This window comes from Mandrillus leucophaeus, unplaced genomic scaffold (genome assembly GCF_000951045.1).
Source record: "Mandrillus leucophaeus isolate KB7577 unplaced genomic scaffold, Mleu.le_1.0 Scaffold3, whole genome shotgun sequence".
NCBI classification, from domain to species: domain Eukaryota; kingdom Metazoa; phylum Chordata; class Mammalia; order Primates; family Cercopithecidae; genus Mandrillus; species Mandrillus leucophaeus.
In genome coordinates, this window is record NW_012103142.1 from 837,001 (window position 1) to 858,344 (window position 21,344).

At 56.5% G+C, this 21,344-nt stretch overlaps 1 protein-coding gene across 7 annotated transcripts in view; it reads right to left on the bottom strand.

Moving 5' to 3' along the window:
• Positions 1-4,476: 4,476 nt before the first annotated feature.
• GRM4 (glutamate receptor, metabotropic 4) overlaps positions 4,477-21,344 on the bottom strand; it is a 171,075-nt gene continuing 154,207 nt past the window's right edge. For all 7 annotated transcript variants that reach the window (XM_011986498.1, XM_011986497.1, XM_011986502.1 and 4 more), the window contains 3 exons: positions 18,020-18,955; positions 10,578-10,824; positions 4,477-5,333 (listed from right to left, as the gene is read on the bottom strand). In XM_011986498.1, the coding sequence (XP_011841888.1) occupies positions 5,284-5,333; positions 10,578-10,824; positions 18,020-18,955 (1,233 nt within the window). In that variant the 3' untranslated portion in view covers positions 4,477-5,283. The remainder of the gene's footprint in view (positions 5,334-10,577; positions 10,825-18,019; positions 18,956-21,344) is intronic.

Consider the following 21,344-nt stretch of genomic DNA (forward strand, 5'->3'; position numbering starts at 1 on the left):
GACTCAGATATTGCTGAGTGCTAGGGGGTGAGGATACAGCCAAACAGGCTCCCCTAAGTATCCATTCCAGCCCCATCTCCCTGATTATTCATTCAGCAAACATTTCTTGTATGCCTACTATGTGCCAGGTACTGTCCTAGGCCCTGAGATTCACTGCAATGAAATGCCCTGCCCTGGTGGGGGCTGACAGTCTGGTGGTGGGTGAAAACTATGAGCAAGCCCTCTGAATACAGGATGAAGTCTGGGGCTGAAGGGGCATTCAGAAAGTGGAGGAGGGTCTGCTCTTGAGCTCGGGTAATCTGGGGAGCTATTTCAAAACCAGATACTTCAAAACTTACCTGTCCCCTGTCCCACACCTTCAGGGCAACTGGTTTCTTGATGCTGAACTCCAGTATGGTTGCTGGCTGGTTGATGTGTTTTGGGAGAACATGCCTGAGGCTTTAACCACAGAATTCTGGGCACTGATGCTGGAGTTGGGAAGATGTTTGGGGGCAGTGAGCTCCCTCAAACCATGTGTGCAGCTGCCCGGCCTGTTCCAGCTGGCCTGCAGGCTTGGAGAGTGATTTCAGATGCTCCAGGAAGGATCACCCACTGCCACTCACCAGCACCAAAATAATGACAGAAATGCATCTCCTGGTGCAAAAAGACAGCCCTTCACCTCATAGTCAGAAAGAAGAACAAGTGCCCTGAGGGCAGATACCAGTTGCCCTGCAGTCAGCAAAGCCTTTCCTGGGGGTGGAGCTTGTTTAACTCTTTATTATGGAAATTTTCCAATATACAGGAAGGAGAGCAGCACAGAGACTTCCCATGTGCCCACACCCCGCTCAAGAATCATCCACTTTTGGCCACTTTGGCTTCAGCTCTGCTGCTCCCTGCCCTGTGTGCTTTGGAGCAAACTGGGGCTGGTTTTATAAGAAAAGGGGGAAGAGGTGCCCTGGAAGTTAGGTGGGTCCCAGGGGGTAGCTGCACCCAGAATGGGGACGGGGGTCCTGGTTCTGCGGATGGAGTAGGAGGAGGTCTGGCTGAAGGAGCCAAGCCCCATTTCCTGCCCCAACTCCACCTCTCTTTGTTTTCTCCCTCCCCTCTTTCTCCCCCTCACTCGCAATAAAAACATAATTATGGGGCTTTATAGAAAAAAAAGGCAAATTATGGTGACATGCTTTAATTATCTGCCGAGCAATGGCGGGCTGAATTACACAGGCAGGGCCTTGGAGGTTACCTAAAAATAAAGCAAGAAGCCTCATTAGATGCTAATTGCTGCTTTTGCCAACCGAAGTGAGATTCCGGTGCCGAGTGCCATTCAGTGCTGGGTTGGGGGTGGTGGTCTGAGCCCTGTGAGGCTCAGAGTGCCAAGGCCAAGCCTTGAGGGGCAGCCAGGATCATCCAGGGCAGGCAGGAGGACAGAAGGAGCCCTCAGTGCCAGGGGTGTGCCTCAGTCTCCCTTCCCTGTTCAGTGGGCACATGGAAACCTGGGATGGGAAGGGGGAGCTGTGGAGCCAGTGAGGGTGTCAGAAAGTGGGTTGCCCAGCCTTCTGCAGGGTCAGCATCTTCTCAGGGGCTCCCCAGGACCCCTTGGAGGGCCTGGACGCTGAGGCAGTGTGGGGGCAGCTGGCATGTGGCCCACTGAGACCTCTGTCCTGCCTGGCTCTATGCCTCTGCCTCCACGGCCTGAGAAAGAAGGATGGGAGGGGCAGACCATAAGACATTAGAGCTCAGAACAGCCCCTCAGAGGCCGAAGGGACCTGAGACTCTGCTCCTGAGGCTGGTCTCCCCAGGGTCCTAGGAGTTCCACAAAAGTGCCCTGTGCATCCAGCTGGCCTCAAAGTTCCCGGGTGTCTGCTCAGGCTGGCAGCAGCCCAGCCTTGGGCTTGAGCCCAGGCAAGCTCGAGTGGGCACTGTTGCTCCCTCCTGACTTCACAAACCCCAAAGTCTGGTGCCACACCTGGCCCACTTGACTGCACGGCCCATCCGCTGGGGAGCTTTTAAAATGTGCCTGTGCCCAGCCCTCCCCGCAGAAGTTCAGGTCCAGTGTTCTGGGGGGAGCCCAGCGTCTGTATTGTCTAGAAGTTGCCCTGCTGGTTAGAAAGTGTGCTGTGGGATGGGATGTCCGCAAGCCCAATCCTTTCGTTCAGACATTGAGGAGGCTGAGGCCGCAGGGGTGAGCATATACCCCCTGCACATAGCAAAGGTCTCTGGGGGCCGCTGGCTCCCTATCCAGGGTGCCAGGGACCCTGAACCTCCCCTCCATCTTGTTGAAATCTAACATTGTGAAGATTCTTAGCAGCTTTCTCTGGTCATTGATAATGGAGGATGAGAACAAAGGCGAGGAGCCAAGCCACCCGTGAAGGGCCAGGCATCCCTCCCACCACAGGCATGAGGGCAGGTCCCACCCAGCCCAGCTATGGGACCCAGTCCTGACTGCACCGGCCTGAGCCTTCTAGGTGATGGATCCAGGACCCCAGCAGTACCCACCCTCCCAACTGCTGCAGCAGGTCTAGCTGGCAAAAGTCTTGTTAGGGCCTGGTTCCCTTCTGTCCACCTCAGGCCCACAGAGCCCACCTCTGCACCCCAGGCTCAGATGCCCAAAGTCACACTCACCCAAGGCTTCCCTCCTCCACCCACCTCATTCTAACAGTCATTTTACTTTGGGACACAGTCTGCTGTATCTCCTCCATCACACTGGAAGCTCCCTGAGGGCAGGGCTATTTCTCCCCACTGGCAGGGGACTGGTAGGCCCTGAGGGCCCCTCCTGAGAGCCAAGGGGAGCCGAGGGGCAGCAGCTCCCTTGGAGAGGTGATTCTCCCGTTGGAACCTAGATGGGGGTTCCACAGATGTAGGGGGACCTAGGCAAGTCCTGGGCTGAGCATCAAACCCCTGCAGGCCCTGCCCTGGACCTAGCCTTGGACCTCAGAGCAGCAATCACTTCAGGAGGGGTGTAAGCCACAGAGCGGGCAGGGTGCCCAGGCTAGGGTGCTGCCAGAGTCATCCTGGGGGAGAGCTGGCTGTACCCTCTTCTGCATTCCCCATCCCTACCCCTCACCCCACCCCCACCCCTCCACTGCCCTGGAAGCTTTCGGCAGATACCCTTGATCTGGCAACCTAGTTCTGCCTGACCGGGCTGGAGCACTGGGTGGAATCCTTCCTGGGCAGAGGTCTTAGGAACCTTCTGCAAGATGATCAGTGAGACGCTCCTTTCCCGTCTCCGTCCCTCACACAGACACTTACTGAGCATCTACTAGGTGCTGCACACAGACCCCAGGGAAGAAGAGATTTCCTACACACAGGTGTGTGAGATGCCCAGGCCAGAAGTAAGAGTGGGCTGATGGAGAAGACATGATACCTGGCATAATTCAGTGTCCCAGCCTCACCCCTACACACACCCTCATACCCTGTCCTTGCCTGGCCCCCTGCCCAGGGTTCCTCCAGTCCCTTCCACTGTGCTCCACAGTGCTGTCAGTTAGCCTGGAGGTGGGAGGGGGTGCAGGACCTGGGGGCGGGGCAGGGCAGGGGCAGGGCAGGAGGGGGAGGCACAGGCAGCCCGGGCTCCAGCTGCTGCCTATGGCCTCATTGTGTCGCTGACTCTATAATTTACCCCAGCCAGAGCCCAGCCCCTAAGGGTTCCTGTTTCCCACCTCTCAACCCGCCAGGGAAGCCAGCTGCGGTGAACACTCGCCATGGGCCTGAGACAGGAATCCACACAAGCCACCGGGACCCAAACAGACGACCAGACACTCAAACAAGACAGACACGCATGTGCATGGACGCGCTGGGCTTGCACACAGACACGCAGCCAACACAGCCACACGGCCATGCCTGTGCCGTGCACTTGTGGGCCCACGTGGACGCATACAACACACTGATCTCCACGACAGACACACATCATCTTAGCACCCGAGCCTGGAGACAACAGAAGCAGGAAGGGATGGCTGTGAGTGCTGGCAGCCCCGGAAGTTAACTTCTCAAGAAGAGGACTTCCTGGCTGGAAGGAGAGAGGCGCAGGTTATGGGGGCGGGGATGGAAAGGCAGTCCCAGGTGTGAGGGGTGTGAGACAGAGGACAGGCAAGGCAGAAATGTTACCCTCCCAGGGCTGGGGACAGAGCATCCCCCCTAACTAGGGGACTACTAGGTGCCGATTCCTGGAATTTCCTGCAATGTCCCTGCCCTTTACCTGGAAATCTGGCCCCTCCACAGCACACTAGATCCCAGCTCAGGGAACAGTCTCCACAGCCCCCAAGCCCTGGGTCTCCAGAGCCCATTTCCCGCTTCCCTCTAGGTCCAGGCCCTCCAGCTGCAGGCTGAGCCTGTGGTCCCATGGCAGGACCCTCAGTGGATGTGCAGCCCAGGTGCAAAACCATGTGTTTATTTTTATTAGAAATGTTCTTGGTATAAAAACAATCATGCGCTACACATTGTCATCAATAACCATCACCAAACACCCAGGCACTGAACTCCGTGTGGTCGGCAGGAGGGGCAGGCGGGCAGGCGGGCAGGACACACGGCAGACGGGCGGGGCAGGCGGGCAGGCTGCGGGCCACAGGGACACACACAGAGGCCACCAGGAGGACGCAGCACTTGGCAACACACTCGAGATTTGTTTTTGTTTTGGCTTTTTTGTGTTTTGATTTTTTTTTCCTTTTTTCTCTTTTGCAACATGTAAGGTTTGATGAGTTGGGGAAGGGTGGCAGGGAGAGGGGAGCAACGGCTGGACGAGAATGAAGCGGAGGAGAACAGGAAAGAAAATGGCAGAAAAGTGACACAGGTGGGACCCAAGAAAGCAGGAGGAGCTGAGGACAAAGAGGATGAGGGAGAGGAGGCAGAGGCAAGAGCCAGAAAGGAGACACAGAAAAGGCCGAGAGCACAAGCAGCCGGGGACACCAGAGAGGCAAAAGGTGAAACAAAGAGATAACAGAACAGAAAGACAGGGCTGGAGACAGACAGAGGGGTCGCCAACAGCACAAACAGAGACGAAGGGAGGGAAAGATCTAGCACTGGGGCCCACACGGCCTGAGCCCCTGTGGTTTGGGGCCGGGAGGGGCAATGGTCCAAGATGCAGGTTCTTGTGGTAGCCTGGCACTGCCCCGGCCCCTCGTGCTCCTGTCGCTCACCCAGCTTGCCCAGGCTGCCAGCAGTGACGGCCGGGGGCTCTGCTGTCCTCAGCACCAAGCCACATCCGTGGGTGCCCACGGGCAGGCAAGACATCAGCTGGGCCCTTGGGTGTGGCCCTGGCCCAACGCACCATCCACAGGGTCACGGCTCCTCCTGCTGCTCAGCTCCATGGCCTCGCTAGATTGCATGGTTGGTGTAAGTGACGTAAGTCTGTTTGGTGGCCAGCGCTGGAAGGAGAGAGACCAGGGGTACCCAGGAGTCAGGGGCTGCTTTTCTCAAACTCTCCTTCCACACGGGCATAACCCTGCACAAGAACCTACCATAGCTCCCCACCTCTCATGGCATCCAGTCCTGAGCTGAGCTACCAACATTGCCCCAAACTGCACCGGCCCCGCCTGGCCCATCCGCTTGCCTCTCCTGCTGTTCCCAGCTCCTCATCCAGGGACTGGGCCCATGTTTCGCACCTCCACGCCTTTGCCGGACTGGGCTGCTTGCCTGGAATGCCTTTCCTCTTCCCTTTTTACTCTAGAGATGACTCCTTCCTCTAGCATTCCCTCCCCAAACCCCACTCCCGTGTGAGGGGCTCCCCAGCATGGGGCCCCTGCCACCTCCTAATTCTACCACACTTCAAAAGAAACCTTTTTTTATGACATCATATAACCTTAAAATATTATCAAAGGGAAGTCTTTCAGAAGTTCAACCACACGCAATTTGGAGGCGCACATGTAAGGAATATACATTAAATTAGAACGTTGGCCTAGGGGAAGAGAGTGAGGAACAGGGATAGAGGAAATAAATAATGAAAACCAGAGTGGGGCCATGCATGGCTAGAAACTGAGGCATGCGATTGACTCAGCACTCTGCCCCACACCCAAGGAAACACAAGTCCCCCGGATCCCCAGGGCCCTCTAAGCATCCACCCTTTCTACTTCTCGGTGCCCCATCTCCCTCAGTCTTGAGCCCCCCTTATCTGCCCCTGTCCCTCTGGCCCTTACTCCACCCTGGGACTGGGGTGGTACATCGGGGTATCTCCCATTCCTGTCCATAGCTGAGTGATGCCAGTAGCTCTCGTGAGCAGTGTGAGTGTCCCCCACCCCTCCAGAGTGCAGACCCCACAGCAGTCTAGTGAGGCAGCCAATGAAGCATCACCCAACTTGACAGATGAGGAACTAAGGCCAGAGGGGTGAGGGGCCTGGCCAGACCCTTGGTTTTGTCCTGTTCAGCCAGGGTTTAGGCCCTCCCTCAGTGGCCTGGGAGCTGGCTCAGTGGTGGTAATCAGGGCAGTATTGCTGCCTGGGGCAGGGGCTGATCCACGAGTGTGGAGAGAAGCAGTGGGTGGGAGAAACCAGCTGCCCTTTGCCCTAAAGCTGCCCTGACTATCGGTCGGGATCTGTTGGCTCAAAAAGGAGGCACATCTGCCAGACTCAGCCAGGGTCATCTGGAGAAGAGGAAACTGGGGGACAGGTGTGGTGGTCTGCAAATTGTCCCCCCAGTCCTCTCTCCCCTATTTCACTGGGCACATGACTCTGAAGGACTAGGTTTCCCAGCCTCCCTTGCAGCTAGGTGAGGCCTTACCTGACTGCGTTCTTCCTCATGAAATACACATGGAAGGACTGTGTGCAGCTCCCATGTCATTCAATTAAAATGGGTCTTTCCCCCATGCTTCTTCTCTTTTCCCTTCCATGAGCAGAACAACCATTGAGGTCATCTAGCCTCAGTCTTCAGGGAGCCAATGGAGCAACAAGATGGAAAGATCCTGGGTCCCCACTCCCACCCACCCATGATGTCTTATTACGGCAGAGAGAAACAAACATCTGTCTGATTTGAGCTGCTCAGTTCTGGGACCTCTTTGTCACAGCAGTGTAACTGGAAGCCCACTAACACAGGCAGGAGTTCGGTGTCCAACTATCAGTCTATCACATGTGGAAGAAGCAAACTGGTTGGGGATGGGGTGAGCAGAGGGGTCCACCATGGGACCAGTAGGGAGGCATGAAGGTCAGAGTCCAGTTCAATTAAAGGAAGAACTTTCTCCTGGCCAGAGTTGAGTGGAGTCAGTGGCCTATGAGCTCCCTGTCAACAGAAAAATTCAAGCAGATGATGAAGAATCACTTAGCCGGATGATGGTGGGCAAGTTTCAAGGTTTAGGTGCTACCTGGATAGCTGCCAATGGAAGAAAATGGTGCCACAACATCCAAAAAAAGAATAAGAACACAGCATGACACCTTACAGCTCATGAAGAATTCCCACCTTCACCTCTGAAAGGACCCATGACCTTCCAGGGTTCTGGATGACCAAGAGGGCAGAGGGCAGAGGGCAGAGGGACCACAGGACAGGTCAAGGTCCGTTTCGGGGGGGCAGCATCCAGGAGGTGGCCTGGGATGGCAGGAGGTGTGAGAGGGAGATCAGCGCAGACCAGCACCCTGAGGGCAGGAACTGAGATTCTAGTTGCAGGGCGGCCTCACACTCTCTCTGAGCCTCAGGCAGCTCTTCCCCTTCTTTGCTGGGTCTCAGTTTCCCTGCCTGTAACTTCAGCAAGTGGTCTTTTTGCCTAAACTACTTCTCCTGAGGGGCTTCCAACTGCCCCCAACATCTTCACCCCATTCTGCCCCCCATGGTCAGAAAATGCACAGCAGTGGCTATGTGAATCACAGCAGGCCAGGCTGGTGAGAATCAACTTCCCAGGGCTCCGTCACCCCCTGGGGGAACTGATAAAACTCAGCTTCCAAGCCTGTAAAACCCAGCAGCTCCTGGCTCAGAGGTGAAAAAAACTCTCAGCAGCCACAACAAAATCTCCATTGACTGCAGGGGATGCAAGCCTGAGGGCAGCTGAGGGGCAGCAGGGGCAGCTGCAGACTAGAGAAAGTGTGGAGAGGAAGGACCGCAGGGCCTCTGCTCTCCTCTAATGCCCCACCTGTCTGCCCTAGAAAACCCAGCTCACGGGTTCCAGAAGCCGGGGAGAACTTCACCCAAGCCTCAGTCTCACCATCTGGAAAACGGGAGCCGTGAGTCTGCCCAGGGCCCCCACGAGCTAACAGTGAGGCTCCAAGGGAAAGGCTCTGGCCAGAAGTCAGGAAACTTGGGGTCCAATCCTGCCTGCAATGCTATGGGGCAATCTCGACACCTGCCATGTGGCCCTTCTAACAAACTGACCTTCTCAGAGCCGAGATTCTCTCATCTGTAAGATGGGGTGATAATAAACACCACGTGGGGTCAGCCAAGAGGTGAACAGAAACACTTTTTAAATCCTGCAGCATGCTAGGCAGAAGGACAGGGCTGGAATTACTCCAGCAGCGGGGACCAGATAGGGAAAGCAACACCCCCGGCACACTCTCAGTATGAGGGGAAGGCCGAGGGGTACGGGCCGAGGCCCTGAGCCCACCCGGTGCTGACCACAGGCCCTGGCTGCTGGTTTTCAGTTGCCGGAGGCGCAGATAACAATTAGCCAGGCAGTGCTAGGCACCAGTTGACAGTCCCCATTTGTCGCCCCTTGTCTCCGCACCCAGTCTGCCTGCAATCAGGCCCCTGAATTATTTATTCTGTTGTTTGTTTAAAGATATGTAGCCTGCCAGTGACAGAGTGAAAAATGTCCCTGTTCCACAGGAGTGACACCTTTCCACTCCTCCTGCTCACACCCCCACTGTCCGGCTGCCCCCAGAATTAATCACCTGGCTCCTGCCTGGTGCCTCCATGGCCTCTGTTGTCACTGAGCTGAGAGACAATGGGGGCACAGGGTGCTGGCCACTGGCCTTCACATAGGAGGTAGGGAGAGGGGCTCCCTAACTTCCCTACCATGGAAGCCCCTAAGATTTTCAGGGGGGAGGATGCCAAGGCCTGCAGGGGGTCTGGTGACCACAGACCCCTCGGTCCCTCCCAACCCCAGAGCAGCTGGAATTGAGCCCCGTGGGGGCTGCTCCACAGCCTGGAGGCCCCCAGGCTCCTCTGGGCAGGAAGCAGGGACCTGGGGATATGGGGTCTCCCTCCCCAGGCCTCCACACCCCTCCTTCTCTGGCAGGAGTGGGTAATTGTCCCATGTTCCCAGGTGACTGGCTGGAGCAGAGGCAGAGGACCAGTACTGAGCCATCAGAGCTCTCCGTGAGGGCCCCACCCTTTATGGGGCCCTCTGCCCTGTCACAGCACCCACGGTGTCACCCTTTGAGGTCAGGGTGTCACCTCCAGGAGAGGCTAATACCCACTAACTCTCAGGAGCACTGGGGAAAAGCGCATCTGACAGACCTGCTCTTGCACGCAGCAGAGAGGGGGCCTGGAGGGAACGGGACCTGGGACCTGAGAAGGGAGGTCTCCACGGGAAGGAGGAAAACTGAAGCGGGGACGAGGTCCCCAGTCAGGCAGAAAGGCCTGGTCAGGGCTTCATCTGGGGTTTCTGGACATCCAGGTAGACATGGAAGGTCAAAGGTAGGAGTCCCATGGGCCCCTCTGTTCCTTCCCTGCTCTGTATGGGGGCCAGCATGACACCTGAAGGGAACCCCAGAGTCGTAGGTGGGGAGAAGCTGGTGTTCTATGGGGAGGAGGAGGACTGGAAAGAACCAGAGGTCACAGGGCAGGGAAAGGGAACACACAGGCATAAGGGGCGTTGATCAGAGAGGGGAGGGTGTCAGAAGCTGGTATACTCTCCACAACAGGGGAGCACAGGCAGATCTCTGAGGAAGAGGAGAGTTGGCAAAGATGGTGGCACTGCTCTGTAACCAGCCCTGAAGGGACCTGTCCTGGCCAGCTCCAGACTGCAGGCCTGCCCCTCAGCCGCCGAGGTCCCTTCCTGGTGCCCTCCCCCACCACAAAGGATGACCCTCTCCTGCTGGGTCTCCTCAGACAGTCCCCCAGACAGGCGGCTACCTGAGCGCCGCTAGGCAGTTCTGTAGGTCCCTCTGCCTCACCCTGCCCTCACTCACCGGTCCTGGCCAGTTCATGTCCTGGATCCCTATTGCCCAGGTGCCTGCTAGGGGGTGGCCGAACAAAGCCAAGCTGGGTGTTACAGCTGCCCAGGGCCACTCCCACCCAACCAGGTTACCAAAGGGCCAGTGTGCAGGGCCCCTGGGACGACCCCTTCTCCCAGAGGGGCTGAAAGGGCACAGGTGGAGACCCGTGCCCCAGCACAGGGAAATCCTGGGGTCCCGCTCACCCTCAGGGCCCAGGCGCCCCCTGGTGGCCTGCCTTGGGGTGGGGCACAGATGCCTGGAAGGGTGCTGCTAGGGCACAGGCTGGGGAAACCTTGAGGTTCTCTCCAGGCCACCAGGAGGGGCAGGACAGAACCGGCTCTAATGTAGTGCCTCAGGGCTCTCCCTGAGAGGCTGGCTCCCACCTGTAGCCTCAGGGTTCCCCCAGTGTCCCCCACCGCCTCCCCAGGATGGGGCATCGGGGTAGGGAGCGGCGGGGTGGGGCAGGAGCTCAGCCGACCTGCTGCAAAAGGAGCGGGGCCTGGGGCCCGAGGGGGCGGAACGGGACCAGGCACTCACCTGGGGCCTCGAGGTTCTCGCAGAGCTCAGACTTGGCCTCGCCGTTGGGCCGGAAGTTGCCCTTCTGAGTGAACTTGTTGGACATGGTGGCCGCCGTGACCACGGCTTTGAGGCTGCGCTTGCGCTTGGGCACGTTCTGCTCCGGGTGGAAGAGGATGATGTAGACCTTGGGCATGTAGAGCATTCCCAGGGATACCGAGGCGCTCAGACTCACCGAGACGGTCAGCGTCGTCGTCTGGATGTACAGCTGGCGGAGGGCAGGGTGGCATCAGAGCAGGCTCCACCCCGTGTGAGCCCTGACCTCCGCCAGTTCCCACCCAGAGACGCACCTGGGGACCCCACCCTGCATCCCGCTGCCTTCAGGCAGAAGGGAGTCGTGGCTTGGAGCTGGGACTGCAGATCCGGGTTTCTGCATTCAAATCTTGGCTCACTACTTCCAGCTGTGTGATATCGGACACGTCACGTCCTCGTGCCTCAGTTTCCTCATGTATAATATGGGCATGATAATGATAGTCCTTACCTCCTACAGCTGTTGTGAGAATTAAGTGACTTAATAAATGTTTTAAAAGTGTGGAAAACATCTGGCACATGGTAAGTGCCAATTCAGGTTACTGCTGTTATTTGCTATGTGGAGGAGGCGTGCCTGAGGAGAGGCTCTCAGGAGACCACAGCCGGCCCTTCTCAGGGCTGAGGGTGACAGGAGCACCCCTTGGTGCTTTGGAACAACACCCAGTGGCCACATCACAGCCCCTCAGACCCCCATTCAATGACTGCCCCCCAATGGTCCCCAGTGCAGAGCACGGGATCCCCAGCACCCATCGCGATACGGTGGTGGCAGCAGTCAGAGCTCATTTCATGCTCGTTCACCAGCACTAACGGTGACAGATGTTTAGCAAAATGAAAGCCCATTAATCTGGGTGTCGGATAATCCATTTTACAATAGTAGGGCCTTCCAGGCAGGGCTCGGCAATTCCCACTGTCCCTGTCTGGGATTCCCCTCCCTGCCTCTCCCTTCCTCCAGGTCCTCCAGGCCTCAGCCGCCCCTCTGAACCACCTCAGCCAAGGTGGGACCAAAGGAGACCCAGGCTAGGCCTCCTGGGTCTGGGCACGAAGGAAGCAGGAAATGCTCTTCCCCAAATCTGCTTTCTGGGCCTGGGTCCTGCCCTGGTACGTGGCTGATGTGTCACCTCCTCCAGGAAGCCTCTCCTGACCCCCAACTCTATGGGCCCCCATGACACCGTTCGTTTCTTCTACCCAGACCGGCAGTGTGGACACAGGTCTGGAGTTGTTTCCTGAAGGCATAGGGGCCCTGGCCTCATCTGGCAGTACCCCCCGTGTAAGGACCAGGTTTTCCAGTTCTTATATTCCTCCCTGTCCCTTGCACACCCCTCCATAAATGCCTCATGACACTGGATGGGATGACCTTCATTTCCAGCCACCCTGTCCTGGGTTTCCCACCTTTGGGAGAGGGACTGGAGAAGCTGTAGGGCCTAAAAGGAGAATCCTGCCCTTCTGTGGGCCTCAGTTTTTCCCTCAGTGTAATGGGATGAAAGCAGCTACCTTACCTAAACCATAAGGGTACCCCAAGCACAGACTGTGAAGCCATGTGGAACTTGCTTTTAGTGACTGCAGGCACTGAGGTGAAACTGAGGAGAAGAGACATGGGGGACACGGAGGCATGACCGGACAGCCATGATGTGCCCAAGCCAAGGCGCTGACACTCCTCAAAGTGCAGCCTCCAGGCTGGCGTGGCCCAGGTCAGGCAGAGCTCCGAGGGGAAGGAGGCCGAGCGCGGCCACTGGTTCAGGAAAATGTCACAGGCCCAGGGGAAATGAAAGCCTGTCGCCCGGTGAGCACGCACCCCTCCAGACACAGACAGGCCTCCATCCTCAGACACCACTTAACTCTCACCCCTGGGCACGGAGCTCTCCTGGAGGGAAAGGTCATGACCAACCAGCGGGTGGACACCTCTCCCGCCCGAGATGGGGCTGGTGGCCAGAGTGAGAGGGCAGGAACAGGCTCCAGAGCATTAAAACAGACGCTTGGGAATATCATAGAGTCTCGGGCTAATGGAGAAGAGGCTTGTCATCTGGGTCTTCACCATGGGACTGGGAGTTCCCTGGGGACAAGGTGTGTCTCCCTCTCCCTCATTACATCAGAGTTCCCTGAGGGCAGGGCTGGCTCTCCTCTCACACTAGGGGTTCTTGGGAATAGGGGTTGTGTTCCAGGTGAGACCCCCATCTTAGACCCTTTGTTCCTTGTTGATGGGTGGAGTGCAATTGGGCCCACATGGAGTTGGTGGGACCAGGATAGAGGCCCTCCTCTGGGCAGAGGAACACTTGCAGGGGACACAGTTCTGTGTTGAGGGTCAGTGTCCTGGGTTCCAGATTCTACTCTGCCCCAGCCCACCGTGGGATGTTAACAAGTTTCCTCCCCTCTTTGGGCACCAGACGCCCCTCCATGAACACAGGCAGGGCCAGCGCTGAGTGCACAACGTGTGCACTCACCCAGGGGCCTGTGCCTAGCTCTCGGTTTAAGGTCCTGCTGCCACCATATTGAATTGTGGATAATTTCTGAACAGTGGGCTCTGCGTTTCCATTTTGTGCTGGGCGCTGAAAATGATATAGTCAACTCTGAACACATGGGCACAGTCATTGGTGTTCTGTTCTATTTTGTTTTTCAGCCTAGGAGCCTTTCTGCAAACAAAATTCAAGGGAAATAAACAGATCAGAACCCTCCCTCCCAGCATGGGCCCTGGGGGCTCCTGTAGCCATCCCCAGCTGGGAGGTAGGCCCTGTACACAGCAGAAGCGGGGGCCCTGTACACCGCCAGTTCCGATCCTTGCCCCAGGGTGTGGAATTTGAGCCCCACCATGGGAACCTGCCTCCAGCTCAGACATTGTTTCTGGAGCCCTATTCTGTGAAGGTACACATGGCCACCAGGAGGTGGTAGCAGATTAACCCTTATCAGAGAAACAGTGGTCTAGACCCCAGCAGGCACTCCTGAGGGGCTGAACCCAGGCACCAAGAAGGTCTTAAAGGGAGGCAGAGTGAGAGGCGGCCTTCGGGCTATGATCTCCCCTCCTCTCTCACCCACCCGCTTCTTAGCCCGCTGGTGCCTGAACTCCCACCATCCCTGCTCCCCTGTGTGGATGGGCCCCCGCTGCACTCCGTCCTCCGTGGGGAATCCTGCCTTCAACCTCACTAGTCATGTGCTCCCCACAGTGAAGGAGCTTGTCTGAGCTGAGTTGGATGCAGGAGGGCAGAGGACACCTGGGGTAAGGAAAGGGCGCAGGAAGGAGCAGCTGTAGATGTGGATGATGAATTTCCTGCTTTCGTGCTAGGCCTGGGGGTACAGGGTTTGAGGGGCCCCGGTGGGGGCACCAAGGAGCTCTGCCTGCCTTGTGCTTCTGCAGACTGACCCTGATAGGAACCAAGATCCTCCGAATCTGTACAAACCAGACAAATAAACTTCCCCACACCCTGATTGCCTCTGCAGCCACATCCCGCCCAAGCATGACTGAGCAGTAACCCCACGTAGTGGAGAAAGCCCGCTCAGTGTAATGCCAAATGGCTGCAGTGTTAAGCCCTGGAAATCCGGGCTAAGGCTGGGAAATCCAGCCGCCTGCTCACCAGAGCGGCACAGACAGCTTCACTCTGTGCCAGCACCTGAACCCTCGGGGAGTGTGCAAGTGCGTGTGTGCATACATGCATGCCTGCTCACACACACACATCAATATACACGTACATACCTGCATTGACACATACACCTGACCTCACAGCTGCACACTTACATCTGACTCAGCTGGGCTCACACACACACACATACACCTTCACACATGGGCACAGATACATAGACACAAATGTACTTACACACATCCACCTGCACACACTAACATTTGCACTCACACATCTGCACACTGTGTGCACACTCCTGGGCACATATACTCAACCTACACATCCATACACACACCAGCAGCTACATACCCCTCAGCACACCCATCAACCCATCCCCATTCAATCTGCATGCACATGGGCACACACCCGTGCACACACACACCACACATGCACCACTGAGCATGTACATGCACAAAAAGGCACACACACGTCTATACACACACACTTCTGCAGGCACACCACAACTCCTGACAACAGCCACACCCCGCTTGATCTACATGCAAACACACACACTTAGCAGCCAGACCTGCAGCTTGCACTGGGACATCTTGCAACTCGGCATGACATGGCCCAGACACAGCCCCGGGTTGCCTGAGTCTCTAAGAAGCCTGGTAGCCTGAACTGCAGGAACTTCAGAGCACATCTCCTCTGCCCCCTTCCATTCAGAGGCCCAGAGTGGGAGAGGTATATGTCCGATGTCCTGGGACACCAGGAAGAGAGCACCCAGTGTGAGGCCAGCCTGTCATATGACCTGGGACAAGTCCCTGTCCCTCTCTGGGCCTATGAACTGATCATCTCAGGGACTCCCTTCATCATCACGGCTGGCTGGGGGAGCCTCCTAAAAAGGCAGGAATCAGAGGCTGGTAGGTCACCTGGAGAAATTGCAAAGGGTAGGAGGGCTGAGTTGGGGGGCTGGGCTGCAACATCTGGAGACCAGAGGGCCTGATATCCTGGGATGACAGGGACCCCACTGGGGAGTGGGCTGCTGGAAGGCAGCCAGGGGAATTATGGCAAGGTGGAGGGAGGGGCTTAACCGTCACGTGTGGGCCTCCCAGCCAGGTACCTTCACTCCCTGAGGAGGTGTGGGAAGGGGCCTCCTGGTATTGTTGAGGGTAATTTCTCAAGTTGCCAGCTTCCTGGGGTATGGGATGGCCTCCCCGCTGGCTCCACAGGCCCATGAGCACTGAGAGGCGTGACGGCCTCTGCCTGCACCTGCACTCAGCAGGGAGGGCCTCCCACAGCAGGCCTGGTGGAGGCCAGAGACCCAGCTCACAGCACGGGTTGGGCGCTGTGGCTGCATGGCGGCTGCTTGGCTCAGACATGCAAGGTGGGATCCCCCTGCTGAAGCAGGCTCAGTGTCAGATCTCAGATCTTAGGACACTCACTGCCAGCCCCAAGGTCTACCTCTTAGGGCCCCCCACAGGACCCCTATTGGAAGATGACCCTTGAGGAGCTGTTGGAAAAGAGGTAGGCACCTACCAAGGAAGTCCCAGGGCGTGAGGTATCCCAGAGCTGCAGGGGGGAAGGGTGTGCTCAGGATGAGGGGGGTGCTCCTAAGTTAGACAAAGTGGGGTCAAGTCCAGCTGTGCCACCAAGGCAAGTCACTCCCCCTCTCTGTGCCCCTCTGTCCTCATCTGTAAGCAGGAGATGATGAGACCTCACCAGCTGCCATGGGGCCTAACAGCCGTTAGGTAAAGTGTCTCCATATGACAAGCACCCCATCCCATGGCAGCTTTGGCTGCTGCCTCACTGAAAACTAGGCATCCCTGGGAGTTCAGACTGGTGCTCACAGCTCCCCTCCCCTCCCCTCCTTTCCCTTCCCCTCCCCTCCCCTCCCCTCTCCTCTACTTTCCTTTCCTTAGATGGAGTCTCACTCTGTCACCCAGGCTGGAGTGCAGTGTCGCAATCTCAGCTCACTGCAACCTCTGTCTCTCAAGTTCAAGCATTTCTCCTGCCTCAGCCTCCTGAATAGCCTGGACTACAAGCATAAGCCACCTTGCCTGGCTACTTTTTTGTATTTTTACTAGAGACAGGGTTTCACCATGTTGGTCAGGCTGGTCTCGAACTCCTGACCTCAGGTGACCCACCCGCCTCAGCCTCCCAAAGTGCTGGGATTACAGGCATGAGCCACCATGCCCAGCCATGGGCTCACAGCTTTAGATGCCAGCCTCAAGCTGACGAGTCCTCAGATATGTCTCCAGCCCAGAACTTGCCCCTGAACTCCAGACTCCTATATTCAACCACTGACTTGGCAGCTGCATTTGGATGTCTAATGAACATCCCAAACTTAGCATGTCCAAAGGACCCCTTCTCCTGCCCCCTCACAGGCTCCTCTCATTGTCTTCTCTTCCTTAGCATGGGAAACTCCTTCCTTCCTGATTGCTCAGGCCTCAAAGCATGGTGTTCCCCTTGACTCTCTCCTGGTCTCCCACCCAATGCCATCCATTGGAAACCTGGCCAGCCAGTCTCCAGACAGGCCCAGACTCCCCCACTCCCCACTGCATCTGCTGGGGACACCCTCACCTGCAGAGCATGACAGTGACCTTCTCACAGCTGCTCCTGGCAGCCAGGGGGTCCTTTTCAACCTACATCAGACAGCACCCTCACCTGCTCAGAAGCCTGCAGCAGCCTCTCTTCTCACTCGTGGTAAAAGCCAATGTTATCGCCACCATCTGGCCTGTCACCTCTCTGATCTCGTTCCCCACTCCTCTGGCTTCCTCAGCGCCACACTCCTTACACTGTATTAACTGTTTGTGCACCCATTGTGTCACGTGATTGTGACAATACCTGGAAGGACTGCAGGGAAAGGGACATGGCCCCAATTTACTGATGAAGAAACTGAGGTTAGGGAGGCCAACTGACTTGCCCAGATCCCACACTTATACATGGAGATCAGACCAAGACCTGGGGTCCTTGGTTCACCTTGACACCCCTGCCTTCAGTGACTCCCAGTCTTTCAAGATAAAACCCCCGAGTCACTCAGCCAGCACCAGGACTGGGATGTGAGCCAAGCATACAGGTCTCTTGGGGTGTGCCCAGGTCCTCAGAACAGGCCAACAGGAGACAGAGGTAGCCACTCTGCAACTCCAGCCAAGGGAAGGAAAGGCCCTCTGCCAGCCCCTAGTCTTTGGGCTCCCAGGGCAGCTTGGGGCTGGGGAGAGGGGAAGGGTCCCATGGGGATCCTGTGAGGGATAGATGGAGGAGGGAGAAGAGAGGAGTGAACCAAAAGGAAGACAGGGTTGAGTAGCGAGAGAGGTAAGAGAAAGGAGTCTAGAAAAGAATGAAGAGTGAAGGAGGGTATGGCATCCCAGGCTGATAGAGGAGGGGAAGGGGTGATGGCATCCCAGGTTAATAGAGAGAGGAGGGGAAGGGGTGAGAGAATAGGGGGAGGAAAGAAGGGAAGGAGATGGGGTAGGGGCAGCAGGGATGGAGAGACAGGGAGAGAGAGGAGGAGGGGAGAAGGAGAACAGGGGGAGGATGGAAAGAGGGAGTGAAGTGGGGCTGAAGGAGACAGAAGGAGAAGAGAAAAAAGGAGATACAAGACAGAGAGAAAGAGGGAGAGAGAAGAGGGAGAGGGGCATGAACAGAGAAAGAGGAAAGAAAACCCAGAACCCAGAGAGAAAACTTGCAACTGGGAGAGAAGTCAGAATGAGGCAAGAAAGAAGGCATTTCTGGAGCAGGGGAGAGGCCAGCCAGCCTCAGGAGGCTGTCCCCTGCTCACTGCCCTCACCCACCCACTGTCCACCCCTGGCCCCCACCACTCACCTTGTCGGCCGACTGCGAGGTGCCAAAGAAGATGGGGATGAAAGCCAGCCAGACGATGCAGGTGGTGTACATGGTGAAGCCAATGGGCTTGGCCTCATTGAAGGTCTCGGGCACGCCGCGTGTCTTGATGGCATACACGGTGCATGTGACCATGAGCAGCATGCTGTAGCCCAGAAGGCAGATGAGCGACAGGTCTGAGATGTCGCACTTGAGCACACCCCTGGCGAAGCGGGGGTCCAGCGTCCGCTGGTCCTGGAAGTCCACCACCGAGTGGGAGGGGTCCACCACAAACCACACACAGATGCCCAGCAGCTGCAGCGAGATGAGGCTGAAGGTGATGGCCAGCTGCGAGGCGGGGCTGATGAAGCGTGGGGCACTGACTGAGCGCTTGCCCTGCTCGAAGATGCGGTAGATGCGGTTGGTCTTGGTGAGCAGGGCCGCGTAGCTGATGCTCATCCCTAGTCCCAGGAAGATTCGGCGCAGCGAGCAGGTGCCGAGGTCGGGCTCGGCGATCATGAGGAAGGTGGTGGCATAGCACAGGAAGATGCCCGCCAGCAGCACGTAGCTCAGTTCACGGCCCGAGGCCTTGACGATGGGTGTGTCATTGTAGCGTACAAAGGTGATCACCACAAACAACGTGGCAGCGATGCCCACCACAGCCAGGAAGAGGGGCAGCACTGCCCAGGGTGAGTCCCACTCAAGCTTGATGATGGGGATGGGCCGGCAGCCCGTGCGGTTCTCCGTGGGCCGCATGTCATAGGGACACGTCTTACAGGTGTAGCGGTCCACCTGGTACTGGTACCCTGTGCAAGGCTCGCAGTGCCAGCAGCAAGGCATGCCCTTCACTGTCTTCTTCCGCTCACCTGGCTGGCAGGGCAGGCTGCAGATGGAGCGGGGCAGCTGCTGCCCACTCCCCGGCCAGTGCATCCGCTCTATCTGGCAATGACAGTACCGTAGAGCAGGCCTCAGAACACGCCACCCTGCGCCTGGGACCATCCTACTGGGTGGTGGCACCTTGTAGCCCCACACTCAAATCACCCAGCTAGTTGGCTAAAAGTTCAGCTGCCCGGACCCCACAGGGACATACTGAATCTAACAGCTGGAGTTAAATAAGGTCTCTGGCATAACTCAGACATAATTGACCTACAGGGAATCCTGATTGAACCTGAAACTCTCAAGATTCATATGAAGAAACTGAGCCCAGAAAGCAGTAGTGACAACCTAGAGTCACAGGAAACAACAGTGGCAGAGCAGAGAGAACTCAGGAGTCCTGACTCTTAGCCCCTAAGGCCTTGCTACTCAGTGGTCCCAGGGCGGCGGCAGCAGCCTCACCCAGGAGCTTGTTGGAAAGGCAAATTGCAGCGCCATCCCATACCTACTAATTCAGAATCTGCGTTGCAGCAAGACCCCCCAGCTGATTCCTGTGCACACTGGAGTGGAAGATGTGCTGCCCTACGGCCCAGCCCAAGGCACCTCTGCCAAACAGCACATGGAGTTGGATTCAGCAGGGAGCAACGAACAAAAGTTTAATCAGAGGGTGCTTAATGTGTGCTCAGGGGTTAGCATTTCTTTACATTTGCTCTAAATTAGTGCTACGCACAGTTACATGTCCCTGAAGACACAATGGCTGTGAGCAACAGAGCCACATGAGTGTTGTCACACGCCACTGAATATGCTACAATATTCCGGAAAGTGAGAGTCCCAAAAGAGCCTCAGGCATTGGGCAAAGGGACGTGACTACACCTGGGAGCTGTATCCAAAGCAACTGTTCTAAATAAAGGATCTCTTAGGAAGAGCTCACTCTCAGAGCACAGCAAGCCTGACTAGACTGGTGCACTTGCACTGGGTGCTACCTCCTGATAAAGTGTAACCAGCTGGTAGAGGGGTTTGGGGAGGGCTTTAGAATAAAGGAAAAGGGGCCAGGCACAGTAGCTCAGGCCTGTAATCCCAGCACTTTGGGAGGGCAAGGCAGGCGGATCACGAGGTCAAAAGATCGAGACCAGCCTGGCCAACACAGTGATACCCCGTCTCTTCTGAAAATACAAAAATTAGTTGGGTGTGATGGCATGCACCTGTAATCCCAGCTACTTGGGAGGCTGAGGCAGGAGAATTGCTTGAACCCGGGAGGTGGAGGTTTCAGTGAGCTGAAATCACGCCACTGCACTCCAGCCTAGCGACAGAGCAAGATTCTGTCTCAAAATAAATAAATAAATAAATAAAATGTTAAAAATTAAAAAAAAAGAATAAAGGAAAAGGATAAGGTGGGGTGGGTAGGGATGCCTCGTGGCAAAGTAGGAAGAAAATCTCAAGGGAGAAGGTTGTCCTGTGGTTCTGGGCATGACAGGATGTGGATTATCTCAGAAGCCAAAGGGCACAGAGCAAGGACAAGTGCAACCTGTCCTGCAGGAATGTCGAGGTGGGACGGTCCCTGTGCACTGCAGCAGGGGAAAGACCCTTCCCCAGACGACACAGGGCGATGATGAGTGTTCCGGAAAACTCTGTGGTTCCAATGGAAAGAGCAGTGACTGAGGTCAAGTCCTGGGATCACAGTTCTGTTGCTATCTGGCTGCGTGTCCTTGAGCAAATGGCTTCTCCTCTCTGAGCCTTTGTTTTCTCATCTGATCCAATGAAAGCAGATATGAAGCTACTTTGCCCTTTGTTACTTAGAGTGACCTCCATTTAGAAGTCATAATGGATACACTTTTTAATATTTCAGGAGAATGTCAGCTCCATGAGGGCAGGGGCATTGTGTTAATTTCCCTGCTGTGTCTCCAGCCCTCAGCATAGGCTGACACATAGTAGAGGCCCAGCAGGTCTCTGTGGAATCTATGAAAGAATAACCGAGCAGGCAAAAAGGTCCAGGGTACCAGTGACGCGAGGCCGCCACACTCTCAGACCCTGGAGGAGGACAGTGGCCAGGTAGGTGGTTACAGCTACCTTGCCCGCTCTGTGGCCCTCACAGCACAGCCCAAACTGAGCCACTCACGGAGAAAGTGGGGAAGGTTGATGGTTAAAGTCCAACCCCATCTCCCTCCTCCCACCACCTCAGCTCTGTCCGGACCTTACAGGTGAGGAGATCTAAGAGGGCATTGTGAGTTGCATCAGAATGGGCTATGAAGATGGTCTGGCCGGTGGAGGGGCCTTGTATTCCTGGGGAGGGGACTTTTAGGGGAAGGGCCCACTGCCACCCACACATGCCCAGTCCCTGCCTTCCACCTTCAGTTAGGACATCTGGAAAATAGGGATAACTGCCTGCCTCACAGAGCTGTCATCCTCACAGCAAGGGGATGTGTTTAGAGCAGCAGCTGGGACACAGCAGGTACTC